Raw genomic sequence first — 12,553 nt, 5'->3', positions numbered from 1 at the left:
AATCCCTTGATTGAATAATGTTTGTTTTCTAGAATCTAAGAGTTCAAACGAGAACTTCACTATTGACAGCTTCACAGAATTGTAGGGGTTGGAAGGGACCTCCAAAGATACCAAGTCCAGCCCCCTGCCCAAGCAGGGTCCCTAGGACAGGTCAGGGCTGGAATCTCTCCAGAGAAGGAGACTCCACACCCCCTGGGCAGCCTGTCCCAGGGCTCCCTCACCCTCACTGGGAAGAAGTTCTTCCCCACATTGGGGGGAACTCCCTGGGCTCCAACTTGAGCCCATCGCCCCTTGTCCTGTCCCCACAGACACTGAGCAGAGGTTATTTCAAAAGTTATTAGTTAACACTTTGATTACCAAAATAACACACCTTTTGTTGCTGGTGAAGGCTGAAGGATTACAGTCCAATGTCATTGAATTAATAAGGCAACCTAGAAGTTTACAGCATAAAGATCATCCTGTGATTCTATGATTCTGCTTTTCAGCTGCAAGGGAGTTCTGTGCAAGGCAGCACAGCCTATATGGTGTTTAGGTCAACACAATCTGGGATGGAGGGTGAAAGCTCTCTCTAGCCCCATGACATGGTTACACTTCTGGAATGACTCTCCTTACTTCAGGTGTAGGACAGATGTAACTTCCCCAAATAAATGTCTGCCTCTGTAGCCTATGTCAACTACAGCTATACCGGATAATTTAAATCCTCATCCTTTAATAAGGTTCACAAGACCTTTTCAAGGTTCATTTGGAAGGTAAAAACAAGGATTGCTGTTAAAAATGTATAGGCCCACTGAGACGAGGGAGAACTAAATCTCCCTAACATTAGGCTATATTTCTGGGCATCCCATATGGAGGATTTGGCAGCACGGTCCCAGGGAAACCCAGGGCTTCAACGACTCCAGATTGAACAACAGGCAGCGGGCCAAATTAACCTGGCAAGCCTCCCGTAGTGCCCAGTTGATCTACAGCTCACCTCAAGTGGCAGAGAACCGGATTGCAGAGGCACTGCCCGACTGGGGATGAGAGCAGCCCTGCAGACAGGGCACAGCACGGCCGCACCACGCTCCCCACCGCCGCGCGCATCTTCCAGCCCTGCCTGGGCAAGTCAGGTTACACAAGAGTTGTGCCTTGGCTTTTCCCTTTGCTAGTTACCCTAGCGCCCTGCCCTGCTGCAGCACTGCAAAGCCTGTTCCTCACAGGTTTTATTCCCTTATATTCAAGCTGGGAATTCCCTGTAAAATATTCATGTCTTTCAACATAAGTCTCGTTTCTAGCCAGTCCCTGAACCTGCGACTTTATGTGTGGCAGACAAGTTACTGCTGTGTAATGCCCCTTTCCTGAGCCGTGCTCAGACAAAGAATCACAAGAAGAATCACAAGAATCACAAGGTTGGAAGAGACTTTTGAAGATCATTGAGTCCAACCATTCCCATCCTGTGCTAAACCAGATCCCTAAGCACCTCATCTACCCTTTTTTTGAGCACATCCAGGGATGGTGACTCAACCACTAAGAGGAGACTAATTCCAGTTGGAGGGAATTAATGTAGCTGGAGAGGGTTCAGAGGAGGAGCATGAAGATGCTCAGAGGGCTGGAGCAGCTTCCCTACGGAGAGATGCTGGGGGAGCTGGGCTGGGTCAGCCTGGAGAAGAGAAGGCTGTGGGGGGACCTCACTGCAGCCTTCCAGTCCCTGAAGGGAGCAGAGGAACAGGAGGGGAATGGGCTTGTTAAAGGGCAGAGACTGGCAGGACAAGGGGGATGGAGTGAAGCTGGAGGAGGGAAGGGGGAGATGAGATAGACAAGACGTTTGGAATCCCAGTGCCAGTTCCAGCCCTGCACCTGCAGAAGAGGATCCCCTCCTGTGCACTGACACATTTAGATGGATGTGTCACAAAACACCCAGTTTTTACTGTGCATCCTGTTGTTCTCAACCTGAATATAACTAGGAAGCCAGTCCACAGTGCTAGCTGTACTGGCAGGACACACAAACAGGCTCTGGGGGTGGAGCTGTGGACGGTGGCTTTGAAATAATTAAATAACCCTGATTTGATGTGAATGGATTTGGGTTCAGTTCAAACCCTGGAATGCCTTATGCTTCAGATGTTCCACAAACTGGATTACCCAGATTTAGGGTTATTTTTCCTACCAGGCATGTCAAATGCTAAAGATAAAAAAGAATCTGTGGATTATTCTTTTTTCTGTGATACACCCTCAGGCTCACAGAATGTGACAGAGCAAATAATCTAAGTACAACTGGATCCCTGGTGAAGACTAAGCTCTGCAAGGGATGGATGCCAGGGAAAGCTTGCCAGTGCATGTTCTCTCCTGCACAACAGCCTGATTTAGCAGAGCTGAAAGGCAAGCAGTATATTACACCCTCCCGACTGAGAGTATCATCCTGTGAGGGCCCCAAGACCCAGCATGAGTGAGATGGAAGGGCTGAGATTTGATCTGTGATGTACAGTGAGTGATGAGCGCTGATGAATCGTCCCCACTGCATTTTGTTTGCTCCCTTTTGGTAGCAGAGAGGGGCTGCAGGAGACACCTCGGCTTCACCCTGGGTGTCATCCTCTAGGAAAGAATCTTCAGTTGCTTTTTTCAGAGGTCATCTGAAACAAGTGTCCACCCATCCCAGGCTGCCATGCAGGTTGTGTCCCCAGCTCCCAGCCTGTCTGTTGTCACAGGTGGGGATTTGCAGATGATCCTCGGAACCTCCTGAAAGATTCTGTTTGGAAATTGGACGTTTCCATACGGAAACTCGGGTAGTTCCCTGTGAGCACTAATGATGGGCAGCTCATCGCCCGTCAGCCCAGGGGGAGGAGTGACTTGTAGGCAGCAGCCAGGGCGGGAGGGCCCCAGGAGGGGGGCCAAGTCCATCTCTCACACACGGGTCCCTCACAGCATTCCCTCGCTGCCTCTGAAACCCAACGAGAGTCCAGGGTTAAGCGGGAGCCCTGCGCGGTGCCCGCCCAGCTCTGCCTGGCTGCGGCAACACACTCCCAGCTCCGGAACCGCAAACTCCTCAGCCTGGCGGCGATGACGCAACACCCCCGATGACGTCACGTCGTCCCTCCCCTCCGCAGGGGCTCGGGTCGGGGCTCGGGTCTCCAGGGAGCGGCGGGATCGCCCTCCCGAGTACCGCGGGACGGCCGCGCTTGGCCGGGCCCCCATGTCACGCACCGAGAGGCGCGCAGTTTCCCGCCGCGGGCTCGCCCCGATGCACCGCCCGCCGGCCCCGGCCCAGCCCCGCCCCGAGCGGGCAGCGGCGGCCGGAGCGGCAGCGGGGCCCTGGGGCGGCGGGACCTGCCGGGCGGCGGGGCAGCGGAGCTGAGGCGGCAGCGGGGCGGGGCGGAGCGGAGCGGCCGCCATGGCCGCGCTGCCGCTGCCCGCGCGGGAGCGGCGGGGGGCGCTGCGCGCGCACGAGCCGGAGCCGGGGGAACCGGAGCGCGTAAGTTGCGCCCGCGGGCGCGGGACGCAGGGGGGGGAGCGCTGCTCAAACTTCCCGCCGCCGGCCGGAGCGGGGGCCCGGCACGCAGCCAGCGCCGCCTCGCCGGGCTCGGCACGTCCCGGGCTCGGCCCTCCGCCCGGCGGGGAGGCCGCCGGCTCTGAGCGCGCTGCGAGGGAGCCGGCGGGCGGCCGTGAGGCGCGGGGCCCTGAGGGGGCTGCGGGGCGGCCCTGCGGCTCTGCGAGGCGGCCGTGGGGCGGCGGGTGCCGCCTGGCGGCGGCGCGGAGGCAGCGCCGGGCGGGAGCGGAGCGCGGCCCGCGGCGGGAGCAGGCCCCGGGCAGGGCAGGCCCGGGGCAGGGGCAGGCCCGGGGCAGGGCAGGGGCAGGCCCGGGGAAGGGCAGGGGCAGGCCCGGGGCAGGGCAGGCCCGGGGCAGGGCAGGGGCAGGGGCAGGCCCGGGGCAGGGGCAGGCCCGGGGCAGGGGCAGGCCCGGGGCAGGGGCAGGCCCGGGGCAGGGGCAGGCCCGGGGCAGAGCAGGCCCGGGGCAGGGGCAGGCCCGGAGCGGTTTGTCCCAGCCCCGTGACGGGCCGTGGCGGGGCCGGGCCGCTGCTCGGTGCTAGCGCTGCGCCCGCGCCCTGCCGCCATCGCAAGTGCTGCCTCTCACCTTGCCGGGGGGGTTACGGTGCTGTCTGGCCACTGCCGCCCAGGCTCCGGGCTGTGCCTCACAGGAAGGGTCTCTTTGGCATCGAGTTGGCTCCCGGGCTGGTTCTGCGTTTGGGCTGAGGGGGTGTGTGGTGTTTCTCTCACCCTTGGAGCATCCTTCTTCCCAGTGAGCCCCGAGCTGGAGTTAACAGGGTTTCCAGGGGTGGAACTGCGTGAGCTTTAAGGTCCCTTCCAAACCGTTCTGTGATTCGCATTATTCCCCCACTGCTGTTCCTGTGTGACATGAGCAAACGCTTGTGTAGTTAGGGGCTGACCTCTTTTATCAGAGGAACATCACTTGCAGAGGAGAGGGGTTGGACTCGATCTCTGGAGGCCCCTTCCAACCCCTGCAATTCTGTGATGCTGTGATCTGTTCAGTGAACTGTGCCTGACAAGCTTAGGTAGGAAAGGAATTTCTCCTGGGTTTAAGGTTAGAGGGGCTGGTGCCATGGCAGGGAGGGCCAGGCCCAGGGGAATGGCCTTCAGCTGCAGGAGGGGGATGGAGAGGGGCTGGGGGGCAGAAATCCTTCCCAGGGATGGAGGAGGCCCTGGCACAGGGTGCCCATAGAAGCTGGGGCTGCCCCTGGATCCCTGGCAGGGCTCAAGGCCGGGTTGGATGGGGCTTGGGGCACCCTGGGCTGGGGATGTCCCTGTCTATGGCAGGGGTGCACTGGGGGTCTGAAGGGTTTGCCTGCCCAAACCAGTCTGGAGTTCTAAATAATAGCTCTCTCCTGGTTCACGAATTGCAGTTTGTCCACTAGCAAAAGCATTGGTGAGCCAGCTGCTTGGAGACTGGGTAAAATTCTTCTCAAACTTCTATGACAGCGACTCAAAGTTGCTGTTACCACCCCTGCAGATAGCAGAACACGTGAGTCAAGCTCTGCAAGGGGGTTTTAAAAAGAAACTTTCCTTGTTACAGTTGAGAACACTTTATCTGCAGAGTAGCCTAGAGAAGGCTGTTAAGAGCTTAGGCTTCTTTCTGTAACAGCAGCTGTTCTGGTCCAGATTACAAGTGAGTCACCAAAGGCTTAGTGCCTTTAAGTGAGCAGTTGAGCTGCTTCAGCCACGTGCTCTGTCACAGGGGGAAACCCTTCTGACTGTGGGGCTGGTGCACACTAGCCAAACTGCTCTACATCTCCTGGTACCTGCTCGCTATGGTTTCTTGGCTTAATAGTGGAGAACTGTTTGCTGGGTTTGGTTTTCAGCTAATAGCATGAACCTGAGAGGCAGTACAGCTCTCACACTGTACCGAGTTCTGCACGGTTTAGGTCTAGTATCAGAACTATTGTCACTTCTCCTTGGGATACTGTCCTTTTGGGGCTTTAAGCCATTGCCAGTGCTGGGATTAAAGTCATGACAACACTGTAGCTGTCTTCTGCAGAGGAGTTATTGCTGAATCAGCTGTTCAGGGTGCTCAGAACTCAGCTCTGCTAACTGCAGCAAGCAGGGCCAGACTGATCCCTGGGTTTGGGAAGACAACTTTTGGATTCTTCACCATCCTCTTACTTGCTGCTGCTGTCATGTGCTGTCCTGAGCTCGTGGCTTTTGTAACAGGAGGGTTTCCTACAGTTTTTCTGCCCTCCCTCAGCTCCTACTGTATGTTATATATATATAAGGGGATATTTCCTCTTGCACCTTGATGTGGCTCTGTGCACGTGTTGCTGGACCTTGCTTTGGGGTGGAGCTCATTGGTGTTGCACTGGTTTTAAAGCATTTGGGTTCAGTAAAGAATAACATATATTCTAGACTAGGGCTAATCACATGGCATGTTCTGGTTTGGACTGGACCACGAGCAGAGTTTCCCAGTACAAGGACCTGCATGAACCTCACATTCCTTCTGCTTCCCCATGCTGAGCCAGCTGGACCTCTTTCAGTAGGGAGCTGGGCCCTAAGAACAGGGATACACGTGGCCATCCTTGTCCTTTCCATAAAGGCATCCTGTGGAGCTGAACCAAGTGCAGCTGGGCTGGAAGGAGACCTGTTCCATAGCTATAGGACAGCTGTTTATGAAACACAAAGCAGAAGCTGGCCTGGCTTTGAGAAGTGTGGTAAATAGAACAGAAGCTGCCTGTGAGGAACGTGCTAAATGTATAGGAGATCTTTCAAATCTTACAGCCAAGTTAAAAAACCCAAAGCAAGTGCCATCCTTTCAGATGTGCTTAGGATGCTGTTTGGGTGTAGCTGGTTTCTGCACCAGTTTAGTTTCACTGTCTCTGAAAGGCAGCATCTGTGAGGCCGTTACCCTCCCAGCATCAGTGAAGATCCACGTGCTTTTCCAGGACTTTGCAGCTGGGTAAGAAAGTTACAGGATACCTGCAGAGAGACCTGTTTTCTGCCCGTTCCAGGACAGTGTGTGTTTTGCTGTTGCTTGTCTTAAGCTGTGTTTCCAAGCTGGATGTGGTACGATCATTCCCTATCAAACGATGAAACCCTTGCTTGCCTTCCACACCGCTCGCTCGCTGATCCTTATTAATCACAGGCTCTTTGAATCCTGCACTGAGTGTGTTCTGTGTGCGGCCAGGATTGATGTATTGATTGTTTCTTTCCTAAGAGAGGCAATTTCAGAGAGTGAAGCCCTCCCAGAAGCCAGGCTCTGCTAGAAACTTCCACAAACTGTCTTGGCGTTGGCATGATAAGTTTGTCAGCCATCTACTCAGTATGCTGAATTCCCGCCACTGATGCTCACTAAGTATCTTAACCCTCCCCTAAAACAATACCTTGAATTGATTTTTAATAAGCCAAATTTCTTCTGATGTATGGCAGCAACTCATTTTCCCCCTTCATCTCCCACGTCTTGCTGTAGCACTATGCTGTGCCTTTTAATAAAGGACGAGTTCTGCAGCAACAAAGGGAAGAGAACGTTTTCCCAGTGGAAGGCGGTCTCTATCTTTAGAGGACCTTCTCAGACTTTTTGTTATTGTATTATTCACTTTCTCAGTACAATACATATTTCACTTTTTGATTTGCTTCCCATCCAGATCTCCCCTATTCCTTGATACTGTTCTCGTTTCAACTCGGGGCCGCTGAGGCTCCTGTTGTATTCATCCATTTTATTTTTGCATAACATATTCAAATTTTAAATTTGGTCTCCATGCTTCAGCAGTCTGTTAGTTCTGTGGCAGCACATCTGCCTGTGAAATCATATGCTTGTGAAAGAGATTGAATATTGTTATTCCTTAAACAAAGTTTGTTCAGAAAGGTATTGGTAAAAAAAAATTGTTTAAAGCTTGCATCTTTCTTTGGAATTCAGAGCCAGACCCTGAGATGTCTGTATCATTTTGAAATTTCCCATTATTCTGCTAATTTGCTGTTAGGATTTCAAGGAGCCCCTGGATTTCAGGGAGCCCCTGGGAGTTAGGTAGTCTTCTTGCTGTTTGGGGTAGCAGTCACAGGCCAAGGATATTCTTCTGAAGGTTTCCAGTGGGTGTCTCCCAGGAGCTTGGACCTTGATCTTACTGGTTCCTAACCTGTTCCTCACAAAGCAGCGTTTCTGGGGACCACTGAGCTTGGCTGGGGTTGCTGAGCACTGTGAGGACACCCCTGGTTAGGCCAGCTGTCCCTCCGGAGGTGGAGAGCCTTTGGATGGCAGGACATCCCAAGTGTCATTCAGTACTAGGTATCAGCTCAGGGTAGAGCTTCAAGAGCACAAAGTTAACTGGTTGTGTAGCAATAGGAAGCTGTAGGAAGGTGACTGTTCAGAGAGAGAGAGAAAGATCATTACAAAACTTGTCTCCACAGCTGTCTGACTTGGCTTCAGGGGGTTCCTTCCGTTTCCTTGGTGTAATTAGTCACTTCACACAGCTTCCCCTGATCCTCTCCTTTGATACACACCATCCAGAATTACACACTAATGGAAGGTGAAGTATCCTCCCAGTGGCATTGTATCCCCAGTTGGTGAAACTGAGGCACAGAGAGAGACATTCAGTGAAACCTGCAGGTTTTCCCCACTCATTCCCTGGTGTTACACACACAGTTCTGGTGGTCTGACCCAGTTACAGCCTGGTAGTGCCTGTGTATGTTACTGACTTACTGCTCTCCCAAATGAGTGCGAGATCCCTGTCAGCCACCAACAATAGACTCCTGAAAACATGTTCAGTGGCCTGTGCCTTGCAGAGAAATGTAAATATTGCTGTTTGATTCTTTCAGAAGCGAGTCTGCAAGCCATTAGAAACCATTCCAAACCAGCCCAATGCTCACCTGGGTGATTGTGCCATGGAGCTGGATTTGAGAAGGAAAATCTCCACTGACTGTGGTCCTTGGGCTACAAAGACAAAGCAAAACTCAACGGTATGTTTACCCTGTCAGCAGCATCTGGTTTTTTACAACACACTTAAAATACATTTTATAATAAAATTGCAAATAATTGCCCTTTTTCTTTGCCTCTTGATGGCCTTGTGTATGTTTTTGTTCATTAGATTTTTGAAAACCATGGAAGCAGAGGTGCTGCCCAGCCTTGCCCAAGATGTATTGCTGGAGAATCTGTAAGTATATTAACCTTCCTTCTGTGACATAAAAGATAGACTTGTTCTTAAGTATTAGATCCATAAAACATAAAGTTAATAAAAACTGCAATTACATTTCTCAGGAATAAAGCATGTAAATAAAAGCAGGCAGATTGATTTAGCATTCCAGAGGTACACCAGCAGAGCACAAACTAATATGTTTCCAGCAGCACTTGGAAAATACAGAGGCTGCAAACACATTTTTCAAATTCACTCTAAAAAGCAGAGTTTAGGAAGTAACCAAAGCATGAGCTAACATCTAACTTCCTCTACCCCTTTTTTATATTGGCCTTGATTTAGTGGACTGTAATAAAGTAGGAATCCCATTCTATCTCCTGCTTTTCCCTTCTGATTGGGTGCTTCCTTTCCAACAAGTAGAGGTAACCAAAAAACACTGCGTGGTGGACATGGCAGAGCTGGTTTTAACCCACCACCAAAGAGCCAGCAGCAAGCAAAGCTCTGCACAGACAACTTGATTGTTCTGAAAATCAGCGAAGTATTTGGATCTCTGAATAGTCCTGACTCCTGAGGTGGCTGGGATAGGTTCCTCTTGGTGTCCAGTAAGCTGTTTAAACCTGTATTTTATTTTATTTATGTGTGCTGTAGTCACAGCTGTGACTTGGCACTGGGTAGTATACCATCACACTGCAACAGCAGCACCAAAATCCCCTGCTTACAGAATCACACGGTTGGAAAAGACCTTTAAGATCACCAAGTCCAAACACTCCCTGTCCTGTGCTGACCCAGATCCCTGAGCACCTCATCTCCCCTCTGTTAAACACACCCAGGGCTGGGGACTCAGCCCCTCCCTGGGCAGCCTGGGCCAGGCCCCAACAACTCTACAGATAACTCTGATCGTAAACACTTCCTTCTTAGCCCTGGATCAAAGGCCAAAACCCTCAGGAGACAATGGCTGGTAACAGTGGGAGAGAACACCTTGGGATTGAAACCCAAATTGGCACATTAGGCAGTTCAGGTTCATTATACTCCAGAATTTCAGTGACAACATTAGAGTTTGTAAAATTCTGTATCAGCAACCACTTAATTTTGAAAAATGATGCCTGCTTTTATGTAACATGAGCACAAATGCAGTCATTCCAGTAGCACCTTTTCTATTTTAAGTCAGATCAACATGACAGGGTTGTTTCCTGTGGCCTAGCAATGAACTTGAGATAAAAAATTCGTTAGCTTGAGGAGATAACACTCACCTCCTCCACAAACATCTCTGTGTTGAAGCTGGGTTGTAATGGATGGCCTGTTCTGTTCACTTCTAAATGCTTTTCAGCTACAGCTGTAAGAAACAAGGAAAACAGCCTGCTAACTTCACTCAGTCAGGACTGGAATCTCAAATCTAAGAATTTTTCAGTGCAGAAACTCCAGGTACTGTTAGACAAATCTGGAGCCCTCACAGAGCTACTCACCAGACTTCTTGCTAGATTTGCCTCCTCTTGTCAAGTTGAAATGGAAATGGCTTTGCTCAAAGCAGGGCAATTTTAAATGTGACTGATTTTAAATGTGAATCTGATTTCCATGATGTACCTCGTAGCAGGGGAAAGAGTTTACCCATGTGTGTTGTGAAATGTCAGCTCTGAATGAGAGTTGAAGGAGCAGCATGCAGTGTTTGGTAATGGAATAATGTGGTTAGTGTATATATTCAGCTCTCCCTTATTTGAGTCATGGGGCTGGAACAATCTGGATAAAAGGAAATTAGGACTGCTCTTGCACTGAAAGCTTGCTCTTGCAGAAAGGAGGGGCTCTCTTGCTCCCAGTTCCTGTTAGGAGTTTGCTGGTTTGGACATAATGCCACACAAAGACAGGACTAGGGATGTGGTACTCAGGGATATGGGTCAGCATAGGACAGGAGTGGTTGGACTTGATGATCTTAAAGGTCTTTTCCAACCTTGTGAGTCTGTGGTTCTCTGACTAGAGCAGCTGGAACTGAATTCACCTTGAGGCAGCACAGCCACCCTGGTGCACGCTGGCTCGTGTGACTGTCCTTGATCCCCAGCAGGACTCATCTGTGACCTCCCTACCTGTGGGTGACAAACTGATCGTATAGATTTGTTAATTGGGTTCAGATAATCAGTTACTTGCAGCCAGTAACATAACAGACAACACAGTTAAATTTCAATAACTTAGGTAGGAATTACATCAGTAAGTTGTCTTTGTTCTTAATAACAAGCCTATACCAAGGGTACAGTGCCTCATAAGCCACTACGAGCTCTGATAACTTCCTTCACAGTTCAAATTTCACTTCAGGAAAATCAGAGACTGTCACAGTGATGAACATGCACCATGGAAAGCCTTCAGGGCAGCTGAGAGGAGCAGAGGGGAGGAGCCTGCAGACAGCAAGGCAAAGAATGTCCTGTTCTTTTTTTCATTATCAGTAACACTATTAAAATCCTGTCAGAAGTTTTGTTCTGCTGATGGAGGGGAAATTCAGAGAAACTGAACCATCCAGACTGGAACAAGGCAAACACAAAGTGTACTGGGCTGAGACCATCCTTCATGGCTGTGGGTAGTCTTAGCAGGATTGCAGTTTGGATCAAGAAATCCTAATGCATCAGGAGCTAATCAGTCGTGTGAGGGACCTGAGTAACATCAGCTTTCCTGAGCACGGCTGTTCTGTGGCTCTGAACTTCTAACACGTGTGTACAGGCAGCATTGCTGTTAGTTTTGCTCTCAGAGCTTTTAGACCTCTTTTTCTACATTTAATGGCTTACCCTATGGTTCAGAAGGAATTACAGGCGTGTAGTAAACTGCAGTTTGAGAGATGGGTGCTACTTCACTTGCATTTTTCTAGCTTTTCTCTGGACTCATGTTACTGACTATTTAGGCAGGGACTTAGAAGAGGAAGAAGTGGTGGCAACTAGAAGGAAACTAGGTAGGGATCCAGATCATGTAACACAGAAAATATCTGTGTTACATGATAACTAGAAGTAATACTTTTGCTCTAAAAGTGTTACTGTGAATAGAAATAGGATGTGATATAAACAAACACAGACTTGCATTTAAAATAAGGTTGCCAACCAGAAAAGTGAATTTCTATCCTCAAAATCTTCAAACACTTAATGGTAGAATAGAATAAGGTCTGTAAGTATGAGGCTGGAATTGTCTGTGTTCTCTGTGGGTACACTGCAGCTTCAGGTGCAGAACTGGTGTCATAACTCAGTCGTGCTCCTTACACAGGTTACACTGACCGGTCCCTTTCCTGACCAGGCTTTCTAGCTGTCCACTAGTCCCTCAGGGGAAAAAAATGAGAACATCTGTGATGTGGTTAGTGGGACTGACAGTTTCTTTTAAGATAAACTCTGAAAACACATACTGAGGAAAAGACTTTGGTTTTCAAAGAGATAATTTTTTAGTGACATGAAATTTTGTCGTTTCAGGGACACTTTGGTCATATCCTGAGCTTCTAGAAATCAAGAGACACCAGAGCAGCAGCACTGCTTTTCCTTCTAAGCTCTGAAGACACATCTGTTGCCACTGTACAGCTGGATATCTGTACATTCACTCCTGGCATGGATTTGTGTGTGGGATTCAGCATACAGCACGTTGCTCTATGAGTAGTTCTTTCAGTGCACAGCTAAGGATATTGTTGGGTTTACACTTGAAAAAATGCTTCTGCTTTTAAGGTAGCTGAAAAAGGTAGCTTATGTGAAAAAAAAAAAGAAAGGTGATTGAACATTTTGGAGTAATTAAGTTGATCTGGCCTTTGGCCCAGTCTTCACCTGAGACTGGGACTGGGCCAAAGCTTGAGTTGATACAAGAGACTTTCCTGTCTCTCTTGAGCACTTTGATGCTCTTGGAAAATGGAACATGGTCCTTGCATTTCCATGGGTACAGAGCCTGCAGGTTTAGCTCAGCTCTGTGTGTACAGGCAGCAGCAGGAGGACTGAAATGTCTTCACTT

At 50.1% G+C, this 12,553-nt stretch overlaps 1 protein-coding gene across 1 annotated transcript; it reads left to right on the top strand.

The window, feature by feature from the left end:
- Positions 1-3,361: 3,361 nt before the first annotated feature.
- On the top strand, positions 3,362-12,275 carry LOC311192114 (uncharacterized protein C10orf143; the record flags this gene model as incomplete). The annotated part of the gene is made up of 4 exons (XM_084264538.1): positions 3,362-3,442; positions 8,286-8,426; positions 8,555-8,620; positions 12,031-12,275. The coding sequence occupies 4 exons, from the start codon at positions 3,362-3,364 to the stop codon at positions 12,058-12,060; spliced, it is 318 nt and encodes a 105-aa protein (XP_084120664.1). The 3' UTR covers positions 12,061-12,275.
- Positions 12,276-12,553: the final 278 nt, after the last annotated feature.

The sequence above is a fragment of the Gallinula chloropus genome, assembly GCF_964237585.1.
Source record: "Gallinula chloropus genome assembly, chromosome: 5".
Classification (NCBI taxonomy): Eukaryota; Metazoa; Chordata; class Aves; order Gruiformes; family Rallidae; genus Gallinula; species Gallinula chloropus.
This window is presented reverse-complemented; position numbering and strand designations above follow the sequence as displayed.